Here is a 20,748-nt window from a genome sequence, read left to right as displayed (position 1 = left end):
TATCTAAGTGGTCTGAATTTGTTATGGACCACAAGTTATTTGTGAGAAGTTGGGAAACGTCGCTGGATGTAGGTGGAGTTGTCTTGATTTTGTCTTTATGGGTCCTGGTTATCTTTAGTGGCAATGAATGATTTTGTGGAGATATGATAGGTTGGTGTGAGGGGCAGTGCATTTTGGAAGCTCAGGTTTAGTGACGCTCTTTTCGTTGGCAGTTTGAATATGTACAGAGGGAGAGCTGTATTCTTCCTGCTAGAATGTATGGTGCATTGAGGTGATGCATGCTTGGAATACTGGTGCGTGAGCCTGAGTGAGTGTTTCACAGAGTGGCAGTTGAAAGATAGCTGGCTGGTGTCCTGGATGCCAGAGGTTGTATCTCTCTCTGTTACACTGGAATAAAGGCACTTATCTCAATCACCCGGTCCAGGCGTGGTACTTGCAGAAGGGTAGGACTAACATGTATGCAATCACAAGTCACTTATTTAAAGGAGAGCAGTGTCTCAGCGGACAGCAACTACTGCATTCAATTGGTTATTAATGAAAAGGAAAATACAAAGATCAATCTTCTCAGAAGATATTAACTGTAAATAGGTTTAGGGATACATTAAACTAGTTAGATAGTTATAAGTTATAGGTAACCAGGTATTTAAACAATAGAAACGTGAAGGTTATATAAACTCAACTACAAAATTTAAGAAAAGGATTAATTCCAACGTGCAACAGCCTATTAGAAACAAGGAAGATAAGAGATTTGTGAAAGGGAAGTTGAGAACTAGTCACTACATAATGTTAAGCAGCCTTCTAGTATTTCATCCTAGCCATCCTCTCAGCAGTTAGAGGCAAATCAGGTAGAGTCAATTTAGTTATGTATGTGATTATTGTGACTTAGGATCGAACATCAGTTTTTATAAGGAACAAGTTACTTACCTGTAACTGTTGTTCTCCAGCATGGGTCTGGCATGGATTCACATGCTCATGAATATTCCCCATCGTCAGGCTGGGAATCCTCTGTAAAGAAAAAATCAGTATCAGTTTTGTTTCTGAACTGACTTTCTTAGTAGTAACCAATCACTGGTCTCTGGGTCATACTGCCCACAGCCAATGACTGCCCTCTCCCTAAGCCCCTCCCCTGGCAGCCATCCTCAGATTTGGTAGCATGTAAAGTGGCAGTATGACCAAGTGAAGAGACGTAGAGGGGTAGGAGGGAGGGTTCGCATGTGAATCCATGCCAGACACATGCTGGAGAACAACAGTTACAGGTAAGTAACTTGTGCCTTCTCCAGCATGGGGTCTGGCATGGATTCACATGCTCATGAATATAAGAATACAAAGCAGTACACACATGCACAACCACGGGAGGTGGCAAAAGGCTCAACATTAAGCATTACATAAACTCAACATTAAGCAACTCTTACCTCCTCACCAGGCCCACCTTTAGGCGAACAGGTTGCGCAGCACTTCTTGGCCGACTCTGGACTCCTCCCTGGAATCCCGGTCGGCGCAGTAGAATCTCATGAAGGTGTGCGTCGGCCTCCACGTAGCAGCCCTGCAGATGTCCAGCAGGGGCACACCAGACAAGAACGCCGTAGTAGCAGTGATCGCTCTGGTCGAATGGGCTCTCGGACGGCCGGGCAACGGTCGGTTGGCCAACCGATGACAGTGCATGATGCAGCCGGAGAGCCATCTGGAAATGGAAGCCTTCGAGTGAGCCTTCCCTTGGTTCACAGGTCCAAAGTTCACAAACAGCTGTGATGTCTTCCGAAAACTCTTGGTTCGGTCCACGTAGAACTGAAGCGCTCTAGCTACATCCAGCGAGTGCAAAGTCCTCTCGGCCAGCGACGAAGGCGACGGAAAGAAAACTGGCAACACCAAGGGCTCCGTAAGATGCAAGTCCGACGGCACCTTGGGCATGAAAGAGGGGTGCGTCCTCAGCACCGCCCTCATATCGTGAAAAGTCAAGTATGGAGGCTTGCAGGATAGGGCCTGAATCTCTCCCATGCGTTGTGCGGAGGTGATGGCCACAAGGAACACTGTCTTCCACGACAGGAACTTCAACGGAGCCGAATGCAAAGGCTCGAATGGTGGCCCCATGAGCCTGGTCAGCACCACGTTGAGCTCCCACGCTGGGGCTGGAGCCTTCACCGGCGGGAACGATCGGAACAGTCCCTTAATAAATTCCTCCACCAGTCGATGAGACCGTCCTGCGGTTCTGGTGTATCAGGAGATCGCTGCCAGATGTATCTTGATGGAAGCGTGAGCTAGTCTAGCTTGGGCTAGCGACAGTAGGTATGGTAGCACTTGAGGTGCTGTAATCCGTAGAGGGTTGATCTTCTGTGCACGGCACCAGACAGAGAACCTCTTCCACTTATGTCCATAGCACTTAAGAGTTGAGGACGCCCTGGCCTTTGCAAGAACCTCTCTGCAGTCAGCCGGGATATCGTACCTTCCAAGCTCTAGTGCTGCAGGAGCCAGGCCTACAAGTTCAGCGACTCCGGGTCGTGATGAAGAATGGCGCCTCCCTCTCTGGAGAGAAGATCTGCGTTCGTCAACAGCTTGACTGGTGGGGATGCTGAGGAGGTCCAGAAGGTCCAGGAACCAGATCTGTCTCAGCCACGCCGGTGCGACAAGGATCATCCTGCACTGGGACCTCTTGAGCTGGCTGATGAGTCGAAGCGGCAACGGAGGAAACGCATACAGGAACAGGCCATCCCATGGGAACGAGAAAGCATCGCCCATGCTCCTCGGCTGGGGGAACCTGCTGGCGAACCTCTGGCACTTGGAGTTTGTCACCGTGGCGAAAAGGTCGATCTGGGGTTTGTCCCATCGTTGGAAGAGCCGATCCACTTGATCCTGGCGTAGTTCCCACTCGTGGCACGAGCGCAGCTCCCTGCTGAGTGAGTCGGCGATGGTGTTTTTTATTCCTGCCAGACGGAAGGGAACCAGAAACATCCCCTGGGCGACGGCCCAGTGCCACTGATCCTGGGCCTCCTTGGCTAGGGCTGGGGATCTTGTTCCTTCCTGCTTCCGGATGTTGAACATCGTGGTGGTGTTGTCGGTGAAGATCCTCACGACCTTGCCCTTGAGGGATGGGAGGAACGACTTGAGCGCCCAGAACACGGCGCTGAGCTCCAAGATGTTGATGTGGAGAGACCTCTCCTCCGGGAGCCAAAGGCCTCTTTCGCAGAGATCTCCGGTGTGTGCACCTCATCCCTCCAGGGAGGCATCCGTCGTCACCGTCTCCTGATGTGCCAGGGTCTGGAAGTCCGTGCCTGCCGTGAGGTGTGCACGGGTGCCCCACCACTGAATCGCCCGACGGAAAACCTTGTCAAGAGGGATCTTGTCTTCGAAGCTGCCCGCCGCTTGCATCCAGCGGGCGTCGAGGAACTCCTGTAGAGGGCGCATCCATAGCCTGCACAGGCACACTAGATAAATGCACAAGGACATCATACCGAGGAGGGACTTGATGGATCTCACCCTGGCCACGTCCGTGGCTAGCAGGCGCTGCACCTTGCCTAAGATGGCCTTCGTCCTTTCCTCCGACGGAGACGCCAATCGTTCCACTGTATCGAGCTTCGCTCCCAGAAACAGTGCCACCTGCGACGGAACCAAATGGGATTTCGGGTAGTTGATGGAGAAACCCAGCTCCGTGAGTGAGCAGACGGTCTCCGCTGTGTGCTCGACGGCGAGTTCTCTTGTCCTTGCATGGATGAGCCAGTCTTCCAGGTAGATGTAAGCTCTGAATTGGTAGTGGCGTCCTTGGACTACGAATCTGAGGAACTTTCGGTGTCCTTTTAGGATGGGGAAGTAAGCATCCTCCAAGTCCAACGACGATAGGAAGTCGCCCTCCTCCAGCTGTCCCAGCACGCGCTGGAGAGTGACCATCCTGAACTTCTGTGCCTTGATGTATTTGTTCAACCGACGTAGGTCCAGGATGGGGCGCCAACCGCCTGTCTTCTTTCTGACGAGGAAGTATCTTGAGTATACTCCGGAGCCCCGGAGCCTCTTGGGGACGAGCTCGATGGCACCTTTCTTGAGCATCGCCTTTACCTCCAACAGCAGTTGAGGGACGCGATTTTCCTTCCTGGCCACGGGAGGAATGCGGGGACACTTCTTTTGGAATTTGAGAGTGTGCCCGTGGGCCAGGGCATCCAGCACCCAACGGTCAGTGGAGATGGACTCCCACACGCTGACGAACTTCGCCAGCCGGCCTCCCACCGGGGTGCTTTGGTGTGGGCCCGACGCTACGGCCGGTTCAATCTTGCTTGGAGGCGGCCTTGCTACCTTGGCCTCCTTGGCGATGACGCCGAGATCCTCCTTGCTTGCCGCGACCTCTGTAAGCCTCCTGTGATGAGGCGCGGGCCGCCTGGCAGTACGTAGAGGAGCCACCGCCTGATCCCTTGGAGGCCCCCTGTCTGCCTCCGGCGCTCCGAAAGGGCCATCGTTGCTGAAGGTCTCCCAGGGCTCGGGCCGTCTCTGTGTCGGCCTTGATGGCCTGCAGCGACTCATCCACCGTTTTCCCAAACAGGTTGTTGCCGTCGGACGGCATGTCCAAAACCCTGGTCTGCACGTTGTATGGGAGCGAGGGGTCCTCAGGCCCCCTCGCGTCGTACGCTCCTCAGTAAAAGGCTTGGACCGCGTGCCTCCGGTAGTGGTAATGCCCCTTGCCCTTATGTAAAGTTAACCACGATTGACTGCTGCATAGATGGGACTACTGAGCAGGACACGGGGCATCCATCTTTTGTACCCCTTTCGACTCCATCTTGGGTAAACAGGCCTCACTGCGATAGTACAGCAATGCTCAGCTCCCCTTTCCACTGCAGCAGACAGAGACAGACAGACACACACACACACACACACACAGCGTGCAGGCAGCTGGCTGGCCCCCACCCTTGCACTCCCCCTGCGAAGGAAAGCTCTGCACTTCCATTCTCACGCTGAGGCTGGAGAAAGTTGCAACAATCAATATGCTACAGTTTTCTTCCTCTGAGATCACCGTTTGCCAGAAAAACAGGCATGTGAACCAAGATGAGCTAAGCACTTCCTGCCTGATTCGTTCTCATAAACGTGCAAGCCACCCACCCCCATTAAAACAATTTATTGCCATTCTGACCCTGCACCCCCTGTAAGGTATTTCTTTCAAGTGCCAGACCCTCGCCTGTGCTGCGAAACCCACCCAACACCCCCACTACTAACCTTAAGCATTTTTATTATTATATATACTTTTACTTGCACTAATGAGTTTGAAACTTAGAAAGAGAGGCGTAACATAGCCTGATCCTTTTACATGCACAATAAAGGTCACAGCCTTCAATTAAAGCCACGAATGACCCAATTGTTCTGACAATGATCATTATGTGTAACTTATGTAGAAATGTGACAAGTAGCATAAAATGTTTTAAATAATTTGTCATTTAGTATGCAACAATACTAGCTTAGGTAGTGACCACAGTGACCGGACCCTGACCTGCATGGAGCGCAAGATGTTTGATGTCCGTCAGCTACTCAGCCAACCAGGAGGAAGAGATGCTACCCACACCTACAGCACCACACCGTCTGGCCAATCGGGTCCATTTAGTATTTTTTGTTAAGAGTTACTTTAACTAATATAAATGTTGACACTGATATAATGAGTTAGAGTTTTTTGGGTTATTTCCTAGCTGGAGAAATAAACCATCCTTTGAACTCTTGCAGCCGGGTCTCAGTGCCTCTTTCCCCGACAAGGGGTTTTGCCTGTTATTTTATTTCTTTTTCTCTCACACGTAGTAAGACGGGGAAAGGCACCTACAACGTCCTGACAGAAGTCAGTCGCCTTGAGCCAGCCACGTCGTCGAAGGCAAACACTGTTGACTAACTGGCGAAACCCGGTGTCGGCAATGTCCGTTGCCACCGTTATGGCGTGGTCTGACGCCACCTCACCTTCCTGCAGAATCTCCAGGGCCTCCACCCTCTTGTCCTCTGGTAGGAAGTCCAGTAGGGGAGCTATCTTGTACCATAGCTCCCTGTCGTAACGGGCCACAATCGCTAAGGCGTTGGCCGCCTTAATTGTCATCGCCGCCGACGAGATGACCCGTCGCCCCATGGCGTCCGATTTCTTACCCTCACCGTCAGGAGGGGAAGTAAAGGTTGAGGCTGTCGCACCCGCCGCCTTCTTCTTGGCCGCCTCTGAGACGACCGAATCCGGCGTAGGTTGAGCCCTGAGGCATAAAGGGGCAGCGTCGGGGACCCGGTACTTCTCGTACCTGTCCCTCTTGGCAGGCGTCGTGGACGGGTTCTTCAGGATCGCAAGTCCCTCGTCCCAGATATCGTCGAGTAACGGTACCGCGAGGACCGTCGTTCTCTTGGCCTCTCGCCGTTGGTAGAGGAAACCCTCCTTCTGTTCCTCGGGGCAGAGCTGGAAGAGCTCGGATTCCCTGGCGATCATGGCATGAAAGGAGCCAATTTCATCGGACGGGGAAGCCCGAGGGAGTGGTGATGGAAGGTCCGTCCTGTCGTTACCACCGTCGTCATCCATCCCCGTATCCGTCGCCGTGTCATCCCTGGGGTACGGTGAGGGGGAGGAGGGCTCCACGGGTCGTGGGGGCATGAAGGGTGGGGAGGGATGAACTCTCCTCCGCTTGTTCGGAGGGCTACCCGTCGGGCCCGGTTCTGGATCATCCGCCGGGGTTCGTGGTAATCTCTTCCTTATCTCCGTGCATAAGGTTTGGATTGCCATCAAAATGGCCGCAGAGTTGTCCTGAGGCTCGGGCAATGGCTGTGACGGGAGGGAAGGCTGCTCCTCCACTGGGGCCTCGTCTGTGCCACCGTCGCTTTCTTCAACCACCTCTTCGGGAACCCTCCCGTGGGATCGTACCTTCTCAAACCTCTCGTTGAGGTTCTTCACGGTTTCCACCAGCTCCTCCTCAGAGGCTGAATCAGTGTCCGTAATGGCCACCGCCCCCCCTCTTTTTCCACCGGGGTCTTCATGGGGGTCTTGTCGATGGGCTGGAGAGAGGATTCCATCCGCGGTGGCAGGGAAACTCTGGGCCCCGAGGTCGCCTCCACTGGTGTAGCCTCCACAGACTTCACCAGGGTCGCCGCGACTCCCTCGATAGAGGCTTTAGCCGGGTGAATCAAGGCCTTCACCACCTTGGGCGCGCTTGAGGCCTTCATCTTGGGGGGAGGATCACCGCCTCGCTCCCCCTCGGCTGAATCCTTCGAGATCGACCGGGGCCTTTCCAGAAGCTTACCCGGGTTCTCGGATTTCCTCTTCCCCGAACCAGAGATTTGGCTCGTGGTTGATGGTGCCGGGGAAGGCACACCCTGCCTGGCAGCCGAAGAGCCCGACCGGTCGGCGCTCCCAGTGCCCGCGGACTCACAGTGCTTAGCCTTCTGTTGGGCCCCCGTCGCCGGGGCTCCCTCACAGGACTTAGAAGACCGCTCGGACCTTTTCTTCTTCTCACCTGCTGGGCCCTTCTCCAGCCAGCTGGCGAGGCGGGTACGACAATCCCTCATGGTCCGTTCCGATAGGTTCTTGCAGAACGCAGTCCTTCTCCACGTGCGTCTTGTCCTCATGAAGGAAGTAGAGACATCTCGAATGCTCGTCCTCCTTGAAAACATTCTGTAACCCGCATCCAGGGCAGTTCCTGAACAGCTTGGATCCGGGCGTCGAGCTTCCCTTGTCCTGGGCCATGTCCATGGTAGGCCTCAGATCTTCTGGAATCCTCCAAGAAGATTAACTCGATGAAAACTTCACCCTTGAGGGGCGTAGAAAATTCCGAAACGGGTCCCCGTTGATCGGAAGTAGAACGGTGGAGCTTGAGGCTCGATTTAACCGAAAAATGAGAAAATCTCTTTAAAAAAAGCGCAAAAACGCAGTAAAAGCTTGAGAGCTAAAGCACAAGGACTCCCAACACTTGAACGTGCAGTAAAAATCTGAGGATGGCTGCCAGGGGAGGGGCTTAGGGAGAGGGCAGTCATTGGCTGGGGGCAGTATGACCCAGAGACCAGTGATTGGTTACTACTAAGAAAGACAGTTCAGAAACGAAACTGATACTGATTTTTTCTTTACCGAAGATTCCCAGCCTGACGACGGGGAATATTCATGAGCATGTGAATCCATGCCAGACCCCATGCTGGAGAAATAGTGTTATTTTATATCTCCCTGTTCTTCACATGTTCATCAGCTGAGGAGTGTCTGAGTTTATTTTGTCCCAATCCCCTTTCCCCCAGGAGTGTAAGAGTGTAAAAGATACTAGTTAAACCCTGGTAACACACTAGACACTCTATGGGGTCTGTGGAGCCCTCTTCAGCTACTGTGGAATTTCGCTAGACCGTTTCTGACAGAGTCTTCCCAGTTAAATACTTGGGATGTGAATCAGAAGGGAATCACAGACGCCCACCCATTCATCCAGCCAGATTTGGTCATGGCTAACCTGAGATCTCAACCTGGAGCCACAGGAAAGCCATGAACAGCTAAGTGAAACCCCCTACCCCATTTAAGGGGCTTTTGTGAGGCACATGTGATTTAAAAAAATATATTGGTACAGTCTGAGATCCCCGGAGGCTGCACCTTTTAATGAAGGAACCCCTACAGCATGCGCCACACGAAGGTCAAAGGTAGAGCATAGATATACAGGCTTGGGCAGAACGCTATTATGAAAGTGGAGATCCTGACCCTCACATCTGAGGGTCGTACTGGCGCTCCGATCAGCACCCTGTGAGGATAACAGCACAACGCCTGCTTGATCCTGCCAAAGAACTGCAGAGCCCTGTTGCCAGGAGGGGCACCTCACCGCTGCAGTCAGTGCACTCAACAGAGTGCCAGTTCAACCTTCCGATATGAGCATCAGCTCTCAAACGTCTTAACAACCTTCTGCTCCCACCTTTATATCTGTGCTTTACTTTCTTATCTTTAAACAGGTCTCTAGTACAGCACACACGCTGTGGACCTTCATTAACTAGTGAATCGTGGGCTTTACCATTTAATTTGTTTAAATCATGCTTAAACAGGTTGGGTATTACATAAGCCACACCTGTTTCCATGTTCACAAGGTAAAAGGAGCCAGGTTGTGGAGTCACATTGGACTACTACATACAGATCACAATTTTTATGGGGACCTTTCAACTATAAACCTTGGCATATTTTCAGGCTAGTTGTGCCTTAAGGACACCACAAGGCCTGTTTCAATAAATATATCAGTATTCCCCCTGTAAAACACCTTCATGATGATTGCTCTGCCAGTTCTGCTACATGTTGCTCTCACAGACGCATGTTGCTCTCCCTGTAACCCAGTTCCAACCACCCCCCCACCCCGGACAGAGTTCTGCCCAAACATGTCCCTCTTTGCTCAATGTGGCCATCAACGAAAGGTTCAGCCCCATCAGCAAAGTGCCTGCTTCCATTTGTCCCTCAATGCAGAGTTCTGCTCCCATTTGGCCCCTTTACCACAATTTGGTCCACGGTGCCCAATTCTGTCCCCATTTGGGCCCACGGTGTCCGGTTCATCCTAAATGTACTCTTCAGTGCAGAGTTCAGCACCAAATCACCCCACTGGGTAGAGTTCTACCCCAAACTTGAATCAATGGTCCCACTTGAACCAAACAACAGCCTGAACCGAACACACACCGGTACGCATCCCAACAAGCCACACCTGCACAGAAACACACACACAAACATGAACACACACAAAGCACTATTATTTTTAATAAAACATCCCTTTTCCCTCTCTCAGCTGTGCTAGAAAACATGGAGGGAAATTAATCAACAATTTACCACCCTGAGCACCGCCTGCAGAAGCTGCATTCAAGTTTGGGACATCACAGTTGTATATCCCAAGAGAGAAACCAGAGACATGCAGACAGACAATAGAAATGCAATTTCCGTGTAAAGGGGACAGCAAGGACTTTCGAAGCAAGCACTATACACCAGAAAGGTGGTTCCTTAGTTCTAAGACAAGGTTTAGTTTAGTTTATTATTTGCAGAGTGCACCTAACCCTGAGGTATCTGGGCGCTTAAGCTTAGGTAGTTGTTACAAATACAATAACATTGAAACACTTGACAAAATGGCTCGTTGACATGTTACATACTAGCCAACATGCCAACATCGGGGATGTATACAAAGGGGATGTAAAAACAGAGAAACAATTGACAATTGGCGGTTGACACGTGTTGCATATTGGACAACAGGCTGGCATAGGAGGTGAAAACAAAGAGTACTAGGACAAGAGCCCAGGCAGGACTAGGGACCACCCTGCACAGGCCAGTCACTAGCCACATTAGCAGAAGCAGTAAGATCAGCACAACAGACGAAGAGTAAGGCAGAAATTATAAGTGGTGGAGACCTTCGGAACTGAGTTTAATGTTGCTGGGCGAAGAGCCATGCTTTCACTTTAGCTCTAAAGGTCCAGAAGAACAAGTTACTTCTTACCTTGTAATGTTCTTTCGATGGGATGTTCCTCCGACGTATTCCTTATCTATGATATTTGTATCTACAGCTTGCTGGCCTCGGAAAGAAATTTGCCCAGGAGAGGGCGCTGTGCATCGACGTCCGTCGAGGAGGTGCTCCTCGACGGCCACCGTATCGACGCCGACGTCATCATGCCTATAAATGGCCACGCGCAGCGTCCGTTGCTCAGTTCCGTTTTGTAGAGTAAAGTAGTTATTGTATGAATGGTTACTACCCTTGAAGGAGCGTAAGCTGCAACCACAAGGGAAATGTTACTGCGGGGATGGATGGGAGGGGCGATAAGGAATACGTCGGAGGAACATCCCATCGAAAGAACGTTACAAGGTAAGAAGTAACTTGTTCTTCGAAGGGATTGTGTCCTCCGACGTATTCCTGATCTATGATAGACTCCCATAGCAGTGGTATGTGATTGGAGGCGGGAGTAAGAGATGCCATATTACCCTTTAAGAATGAACAGAGTGTAACACAGCTTTGCCAAATCTAGTCTCTTGACTAGAGGAGGAATCCAGGCTATAAATTTGGTAAAGGTATGCGCGGACGACCATGTGGCAGCCGCACATATGTCTCTAATTGGTACCCCTCTTTGAAGAGCTGAGGATGCTGCGATACCCCTGGTCGAATGAGCCCTTAGATTTTGAGGGGGCTCTTTCCCTGCAAGTTTGTAACATTCCAGAATGGCTAAAATAATCCATCTGGAGATGGTTTGTTTGGTTATTGGTAATCCTAACTTATGTCCTGCGTAACCTACAAAGCGTTGGTCTGCTTGTCTAATTTTAGCAAGTCTACCGATATAAAAACTCAAGGCTCGCTTAGGGTCCAGACTGTGTAGTCTCTCTTCCTCTTTCCCCGGATGGGGAGGAGGATAGAATGAAGGTAGAGTAATCTTCTGAGTAATGTGAAATTCCGAAACTACCTTTGGGAGGAAGTTAGGCTTCACCTGTAGCACTACTTTGTCCTTGTGAAAAGTTGTATGAGGAGGTTTACAAGACAGGGCTTGTATCTCGCTAACCCTTCAAGCAAAACAGTTTTGAGGGTGAGAAACTTCAATGAACAAGAGTGGAGTGGTTCAAAAGGAGCACCCTTTAGGAAGTTTAAAACTAGATTTAAGTCCCATAAGGGAACTTGGAATGGTCTTGGAGGGTAAACATTAGTTAGACCTTTCAGGTATTGTATTACCAATGGAATTTTGAAATACGATGGCTCCTCTGCAGTGCGCTTAAAGATTGATAGCGCTGCGAGATAGCCCTTAATAGTGCCAATTTGAAGGCCCGAATTTGCCAAATAAAGTAAGAAGGATAACACCGCAAGTGTACCACATGAAAAGGGTTTGATATTCTTTTCTCTGCACCAGCTGCAAAATTTATTCCAACGGCAGCGGTATAGAGTCTTAGTTGCTGGTCTTCTGGCCGAAAGCAACATCTCCATGACGTCATCTGGAAGGTCCCAATCCTTGTACCTCAACCTTTCAGATACCAAGCGTGAAGGTTGAGGGTCTTGATGGCTGGATGGAGAACCTGACCTCCCTTCTGCGAGAGAAGATCCTCTCTCTACGGTAGATGAATTGGAGGACAGATGGACATGTCCAGAAGGTCCGGGTACCACGTTCTCCTGGCCCAATCCGGGGCAATTAGGATAATGGTCTTCCGAAACCTTCTCAACCTCCTGATCATTTGAGGAATGACAGGGACCGGAGGAAACGCGTACAGAAGTGGGAACTCCCAGTCCACTACGAACGCGTCTCCTAGAGCTCCTCTCGGGGGAAATTCACTTGAGCAAAATCTGTCGCACTTCCTGTTGATACTGGTGGCGAACAGATCCACTTGAGGGGTTCCCCAAAGGGCGAAGATCTCTTGAAGGACTTCCTGAGCTATCTCCCATTCGTGGGAGACTGTGTTCTGCCTGCTCAGAGCGTCCGCTGTCAAGTTCTTCTCTCCGGCTAGGTGAATTGCCGATAGAGAGATTCCTTCCTGAATTGCCCAAAACCAGAGCTGCATCGCCTCTCTGCACAGTGGCAGTGACCCTACGCCTCCTCTTTTGTTGAGGTAGTGCATGGCCACTGTATTGTCCGTCATTATCAGGACGTTTCTCCCCCGTACAGACGGCAGAAAAGCCTTCAGTGCCAGTCTGATGGCTCTCAGCTCCAACAGGTTGATGTGTAGTCTGGACTCCGATGGAGACCAACGACCGCTGATGGTCAAGTCGTTGGCATGGGCTCCCCACCCCGTGAGTGAGGCGTCTGTGACTACTGTTATCTCTGGCCATGGTTGCCAAAACAGTTCTCCTTTCAAGATGTTCTCTGGAGAGGCCCACCATTGAAGGTCGTGGGCTACCTTGTCCGGAATCCGGAGGAGATCTGTCATCCTTCCTGAGAATTGTGACCACTGAGTCCTCAGTGCCCACTGAAGGGATCTCATTCTCAGGCGAGCCTCTGGCACAAGGAATATGCAGGATGCCATGAGGCCTAGCAACCTCAAAAAGTTGTAGGCTGGGAGACGTTGGGCATTTTGAAACCTGGTGACCATCTGCAGAATATCTTGAGCCCTCACCTCTGGTGGCGAGGCTTTTTCCAGGGACGTGTCCAGGACTGCTCCAATGAACTGGAGTCTCTATGATGGTATCATCTGTGACTTCTTTAAATTGAGGGAGAAGCCCAGCCTGTGAAGGGAGTGGCAGACATAATCTAGTTGGATCCAAGCTTGTTCCGAAGAAACTGCTCTGATCAACCAATCGTCCAGGTAGGGGTAGACGTGAATCCCTTCCCTCCTTAGACTTGCAGCCACAACCGACATTAGCTTGGTGAAGACCCTCGGGGCGGAGGTCAGCCCAAATGGCAGAACTCGAAATTGATAATGAGAGTTGCCAATTGCGAACCTCAGGTACTTCCTGTGCTTGGGATGGATAGGCACATGGAAATAAGCATCCTGAAGGTCCAGAGATACCAACCAGTCCTGAAGCTGAAGGGCCTGAAGGATCTGAGAGAGAGTTACCATCTTGAACTTGTCCTTCCTGAGGAACTTGTTCAATTCTCGTAAGTCCAAGATGGGTCTCAGTCCTCTGTCTTTCTTTGGTATGAGAAAGTAGGGGGAGTACCAGCCCTTGTTCCTGTCCGCTACAGGTACCGGTTCTATGGCACCTTTCTCTAGCAGGTCTACAACTTCCTGCAAGAGGAGCGGATCCGGCACTTTCAGAGAGCTGTTCCCCGGTGGATGTCTCTGAGGGGTGCGTAGAAAAGGCAGGCAGTAACCTTGGGCAACTGTCTCCAATGCCCAAGCATCTGACGTAATAGCCTGCCATTCCGTCAGATGGTGAGTTAACCTGCCCCCTACAGGTGTCTTGTGATGGGAGACCTCAGAGTGGTTTGGGAGCGGCTGATGCAGTTGCCGAAGGTAAAGCGGCTCCTGCTGATGCAGCTTTCTTTCCTTTACCCCGTCCACCACGGGTAAATTTTCCTTGGCCTCTTTGAGTCGGCCGTCCTCTGCCTCTTCCATATGAGGAATAATAGCGAAAGGACCTTCCTCTCCAAGAGGATCCTGAGGGACGAAAATTAGTTTGTCCGATTGCAGCTCCTAGTGACTTAGCTGCTGCTTTAGATGTTTGTAGTTTTTCCAAACTGTCATCCCCCTTTTTACCAAATAGGGAAGAACCGTCAAAGGGCATATTTAAAAGTCTGGCCTGTACGTCAGAAGCAAAGCCGGACTTTCTCAACCATGCATGCCTGCGGATTGTGGTACTTGCCGCCATGGCCCTGCTGATACTGTCAGCAGAATCAATGCCAGTTTGAAGGGACTCACACATTGCATCTTTACCATCTCTGATGATATTTAAAAATGCGTCCCTTTCTTCTCCTTCCGGTTTGCAGTCAGCCGCCGATGAAGCCCACTCCCAAAGAGTGTGGCTGAACCTAGCGAGCGTACAAGTTGCATTAATAGATTTTAAAGCCATGCTACAGGCTGAGAAGACTTTCTTAGCCATGGCATCATATTTTTATCATCCCTATCCTGAGGAGCAGTGGGGTAAGCAGAAGTACTGCCTGATGAAGTTGCAGCCTGGACCACAAGACTCTCTGGAGTAGGGTGCTTAGATAGGTATTCAGGGTCAGCAGCAGATACCCTATATTTCGCTGACAACTTCTTGTTAACCGCAGGGACAACTTCAGGAGTTTCCCAGTTAGTTAAAATCTTTCTTTGTAAAGCAGAATGAAAGGGAACCACAGGATCCTCCTGTGGACCTTTATCCAGAATATCTGCGAGGTCATCCTGTTGAAAAACAGGTGAAGGCGCAGACCAACCCATTAACTCCATAATTCTTGACATTAGGGTTCTATAAGGGGTATCAGCATGTTCCCCTGGGTCTGGTTTGACAAATTCCACTTCTGGGGAAGTGTCTAGGCCACTTGCTTCCTGTAATGCATCCTGAAGGTCTTTCAACCTTCTTTCCTCAGAGGCAAAAGTCTCTGGTTCAGGTAATGTGGTCCTCTGCAGCCCAAAAGGCCTTTCTTGATCAGAATCTTCCCTTTCTTCAAAAATTGAAGTTAAGGGGGGATGCTCTGGTCTGTGAAATGGTATAAAACCCATCTCTAAGGCAGAGGGAGCCATCATCAGTGGCCTTGAAAAGGTTGATGTCGACGCCGATGTAAAAATCCTCAAAGGCGTCGAGAAAACTGGAAGAGGCCTCGACGAACTCGAGAGGATTGGAATCCTGCTCGAGGATGTCGACGACGTTTTCGACGTCGTGTCGGAGGCTCTCGGTGTAACCGTTGGCTGTGGAGTAGCCGTGGGTCTTTCTTTTATCGGCGTCGATGTCGACTCGATCGACGGATGCGTCGAAGAACCCTTCGATAACGGCGTCGATGGCGCCGATCTATGCTTCGAAGGGGCTTTCGACGATGGCGTCGAAGATGCTTTACTTCCCGATGGCTCATGGCGCTTTCGGGTCGACTCTTTCGCCGGGTGCTTCGACTCGCGGCGTTTAGATTAGTATCCTCATCTGACTTCGAAGGGACGAGGCCGCTTTCTCGAAGACGCTTAGCATCTTTTTTCTGAATTCCTCCCACGATAAAGGGGATCTTCTTCGTCTTTTTTTCGAGTGTCTAGACCTCGATGAGTGGTGGGAGCCACTTTGAGACCTAGACCGAAAATGCTTTCGACGGTGAGGAGACGAATGTCTTGACTCTACCGCGGAAACTTTCGAGGAAGTTAAAATTGACTTACCTCTCTCGAGCTTCCCCTTACGCTCCTTCAAGGCTTTCGCCGTCATGGATAGGCATTCCTCACACTCCGAACACTGGTGTTCGATTCCCAGACACCACAAACAGATCATGTGAGGATCCGTCAACGACATTTTCTTCCCACAGTCTCGGCATTTTTTGAAACCGGACCGAGGAGTCGTCGGGTCGGAGGAGGAAGCCATCGAGTACGAGTCGGTTTTCTCGAGGAAATATGAATATATATCGACTGTGAACTGATCAACGGTATTCCGAGGCACACGAAGCGCGGAAAAACGGAACTGAGCAACGGACGCTGCGCGTGGCCATTTATAGGCATGATGACGTCGGCGTCGATACGGTGGCTGTCGAGGAGCACCTACTCGACGGACGTCGACGCACAGCGCCCTCTACTGGGAAAAATGTTTTCCGAGGCCAGCAAACTGGAGATACAAATATCATAGATAAGGAATACGTCGGAGGACACAATCCCTTCGAAAGATGGTTTGCTCCCGATGGCTGTAGGAAGGTAGTTGCAGCACTTCGTTGCTAGCAGAGGGAAGCTGAACCCACCTGCAGTTTTCAGTTTGTACTTAGGTATGTTGAGGCAATGTGAGTAGGAGGATCTTAGGTCTGGTAGATTTGTTCCTGGAGAATTTGTCAGCCAAGTATTTAGGGGCTGTGTTAGACAGGCATTTATGTGTGATAACTAGTGTGCGCAGAGAGATTCTATCACGCACTGGGAGCCAGTGTGTATCCCGTCTTATGGCAGAGATGTGGTTAGATTGTGGGATATTTAAGGCTGATCTAAGAGCATTATTCTGTAGCACTTGTAATTTATTCTGATTACATGAATAAGGTGTTACAATAGTCCAACTTGGATAAAGTCAATGCCCTGGCGAGAGAGAGGCAACTATTAGAAGAAAGGTAAGGTTTGCAGGCATTGATCAATTTATTGGTATATACTGTAGCTGAGGCATCGACTTGTCCTTTGAGGGAGAGAGTGGAGTCTAAATAGACGCCAAGTGTTTTGACCTAACTAGCAACTTTGATAAAGTTTCCATCAATGTTAAAAGTCTTGTACCGCTTATCTAGTTTGTTTAGACGAGCTTGAGATCAAATAAGTAGCTGCGTTTTATCCTCGTTTAGACAAAGGCTATGGGCTATCCATGCCTGAATTTGAAGGTAGATTTCATTTAGCATTTTAGAGTTTTTGCTGTAGCAGCCAGTGAGTGTGATGAGGACTTGGGTGTCATCTGCATAATTTGTGTAGGTGACACCCAAGCTATCAAGACGATCAAAGAGGAGCTTTGTGAATATATTGTAGAGATTGGGTAAGACACAAGAGCCCTCTGGGACTCCCCAATTTATAGGTACTGGATCGGCAGACGCTGTGGATGCAAAGACCCTTGTTGTTCTGTTCGATAGAAAGGACTGAATCCAGCCAGCAGTGTTTGGAGAGAACGAAGCAACTGTGGTAAGATGTTTGGTAAGGATCAGGTGGTCAACAAGATCAAACGCTGCTGAGAGGTCCAGCAGTAGGAGGATGGCAAGCTTACCTTTGTCTTTGGCCTCATCCATTTGAATTTTTAGATCCAAGAGGGCAGTTTCAGTGCCATGCCTAGGTCTAAAACTGGATTGGCGCAGGCCTAAGAGGTTGTTGTCCTCAATCTGTTTTTGTATTTGCAGATAGACTGCTCTATCTAATATTTTTAGGAGCAATGGAATTGTCGTTATAGGTCTGTAATTAGTAGGTATGTTTGGATCTGGATTAGGTTTTTTGAGGAGGCATAACCCATGCCTCTTTAAGATTGTTAGGGACTGAACAGCTTTTGAAGGATGAATTAATCAAGGAGGTGATGAACGGCGCTAGTTCTTTTGCTCCTTCCTTGATAACTGAGGCTGGGCAGGTATCTCCCTGGCATCTTGAGGGTTTTAGACCAGCAATGATGTTTTCAACTTCTTCAGAAGTGACTGGAGAGAAGTAGAAGGGGTGGCATGGTGAAAGGTGGTGGCAGAGGTGGTCGCAGAACAAACCAGAGTCCAGTGAAAGGAGTTCATGAGGGACTGAAATGTCAGGTTTTGACAACCATGCATAATACCAGCTGGTCCTTCATTTCCTTGATGATTAAGAGAGGATGGGAGCTTGAGAAGAATGAGGGATGTGAAGCAGTGATGAGGCCGTGGAAAATAAGTTCTAGTGGGGTATATAGATTGAATCTGCCTCAGAGGCAGATAGGGTCAAGTTACCCAAAAGCTTGATTGACTACCTGCAGCAAACTGAACTAAATACTTCTAACAGGAGGCAAGTGACGAGGGACAAGGAAATCAGAGTAAGTCATCATAGTTATTTATTCTATAGCATTTTGCACACTATGGAGCTGGAGAAGGTAGAAAGAGGGAGACCTAGGAAAAAGCTTGTTTCAATAATAGTATAAAAGAGAAAAAAGCCATATGAACTTTCAATTTGTCAGGGAATGACGACTTGAAGATGGAAAGTCCAAGAAAGACTAGAGCGACAGCACTACTCCTCTACTAAACGCTAGAACTCCTGAAGCAACCTGGATTCTATGGTACTGTGGTTATCTCCAGCTCACTGTTCCATAGCAACATAGGGCAAACTTATGGAATGTTCTGGGCACTATAACAGATCCTATATAATGTATCATGTCAGTCAAGTTCACATGTGTTGTCATAACATCAAGATCCTGTTGCTAAAATTCCAAATAACCCAGTAACAGCTGATCAGTACAGACAACATAAGCACAAGAAGATAATGGATTGTAAAGTGCCATTTACCCAGGCCACAGAAGACTGGCGCCATGTTGCATTGAAGGTAGGTTGTAGGCCCCCATTTAGTCTAGTAAAAAAGTGGTAGATGTATAGGTACAATGAAAACAAACTGCGGCACACTTCTGGAATGGAAATAAAGGCAGAATGGAAAAGGGAAGGAATCGCAAAGTTTAATTTACCCAGTTGATGAAAGCATAGGGGATTGTAAAGCTTTGAGAAATCTGTAAAACAGCGCGTGGGATAACAGGGGGAATGGTACAAAGAATAAAGCACTGTTTACCAGGGTAATAGATCAGGGAGCAGAGAAGGGTGGAGGATGCTGTCAAGCTTTACTGACCCAGGTAATACAGCCGATGGGAGTAGGGACTTGACTCCACTTTTTGTACAAAGTGAAAATCATGAGGAGCCTTGTTAACGATCATGCCCAAGTACTTGCGACTGTTGTGGATGATATCCCGAAGGCCGTCCCATGAGTGCTTCTCCACATAATACTGAGTTGGTACCTCCTCCATTTCTGTGCTGTCCAAGAGAGCCTCTGTGGCAGTCATCATGTCTCCACCTTGTGTACCCGGAAACCACCTGCGAAGAAAGAACAGAACTGATGAATGATAAATGGACACTGGCCTTGACTCAAAATTCACACATCAAACTACAAAGATTGTATTAATATACGGACATACTGAACAGCTTTGTCACCCACCCTCCCAACCCTCTCCCCTCTGCCCTCCCCCTTCCATTCACCCTCCTCCTTCCCCTCCTTCACTCCCGTTTCCCCTGAAGCGGTCACCAGAGTGGTCAACTCCATGAAGGTCTCGTCCAAACAGGTTGCCCCTTGCTCCTCCAGAACCATCAAGGAAAATATCGCCTCTCTCACTCCTGCTCTGGCTGATCTCTGCAACCACTCCTTTGCTACTGGTTCTTTTCCATCTTCCCTTAAGCACTCCCTGGTGCACCCCTCCTTAAAAAACCCTCTGCAGACCCTTCCTGCACAGCCAAATACTGCCCCATTTCCATGCCCCCGTTCCTGGGAAAACTGCTCAAGAAGATGGCCCTCCCCCCAACAACTCATACAGAACTTGATGGCAGCCCACATGACCACCAGTCTGGATTCCGAGCATCCATAGGCACGGAAACTGCTCTTCTGAACACCCGTGAAGAACTGCTTGCATCTCTTGGCTCCATTCCCCTGCTGTCCTCATTCTTCTTTATCTCTCTTCTGCTTTTGACACAGTGAACCATTCCATCCTCATAAAAAGGCTCCATGACACCCTTGGCATCTCGGAGCGGGCACTGGACTGACTTGCCTCCTTCCTAACTGACCGCTCTTCTAAAACCACTCTGGGCCATTTCTCCTCCCCTTCTTCCTCCGCCACCTGTGGTGTCTCCCAGGGCTTCATTATTTCGCCCTGACTCTAACATATACCTTACTCTGCCGGCACACCTCATTTCCTCCTTCTACCCCAACTTTCAGTGCTACGACGACCATACACAACTTTTCTGCAAACTTCCCAGTGACGCCCTTGCACCCTCCTTCACCCCCCGACTGCCTCTCTGCCATCTAGGCCTGGTGCACTGCTAATGACCTCTGTCTCAATACCAGCCAAACTGAGATTCTCCCTATTGGGTCCCCTGCACCATACTTCTTCCCTGCACTCTGGCCTTCTTCCAAGGCCCCGCCCTCTTCCCTCCAATGAAGCTAATAATCTCAGTGTCCTCTTCAACTCCTCGCTTTCCTTCATCCCTCATATTCAGGACATTGTCAAGAAGGCCCACTTTCAGCTCTTCCTTCTCAAAGAGACTCTTCCCTTCCTCACCTTCCCCCAGAGACGCAATGTTACTTGTGCTCTGGTTTACTCCAGGATAGACTACTGCAATAGCCTCCTCAATCTTCCTTCCTACACCCTGCAACCCCTCCAGCTAACCCAGAATAGGACAGCAAGACTTATCCTTGGCCCCAAGCCCAGTAACCGCATCTCTCCTGCCCTACAAAGTCTTCACTGGCTTCCGGTCTCAGCACATATTTAATTCAAATCCCTCTGTATCATCCACAAGGCTATCTGGGACTAGGGACTACTATCTTCAACACTTCCTGACCAAATACTCCCCTTCTAGGCTCCTCCGTTCCTCTGACACCAACTCCATGCGTGTTAAGCGCTTTGCTAAACAGAGAGCTGGTGGCTGATCACTTTTCTCGGCTGGCTCCCTGCTGTGGAACAGCCTTCCACTCCCTCTGCATCATGAGCATGACCTCCTTAAGTTCCGAAAAGGCCTCAAGACATTTCCTTACCTCTTCCTTCTCCTCCTCTCTTC

At 49.9% G+C, this 20,748-nt stretch overlaps 1 protein-coding gene across 4 annotated transcripts in view; it reads right to left on the bottom strand.

The window, feature by feature from the left end:
• DPP9 (dipeptidyl peptidase 9) overlaps window positions 1–20,748 on the bottom strand; it is a 1,325,370-nt gene that overhangs the window by 1,204,345 nt on the left and 100,277 nt on the right. For 3 of the 4 annotated variants that reach the window (XM_069649353.1, XM_069649356.1, XM_069649354.1), the window contains exon 3: window positions 18,776–19,017. In XM_069649353.1, coding sequence (XP_069505454.1) covers window positions 18,776–19,017 — 242 coding nt within the window. Of the gene's footprint in view, window positions 1–18,718; window positions 19,018–20,748 lie in introns of those variants that run through there. The other variant, XM_069649355.1, reaches the window with a different exon arrangement.

The sequence above is a fragment of the Ambystoma mexicanum genome, chromosome 1p, assembly GCF_040938575.1.
Source record: "Ambystoma mexicanum isolate Mex_15411 chromosome 1p, UKY_AmexF1_1, whole genome shotgun sequence".
Classification (NCBI taxonomy): domain Eukaryota; kingdom Metazoa; phylum Chordata; class Amphibia; order Caudata; family Ambystomatidae; genus Ambystoma; species Ambystoma mexicanum.
Note: the sequence above shows the minus strand (reverse complement) of the source record. Positions and strands in the feature narration are given on the sequence as shown.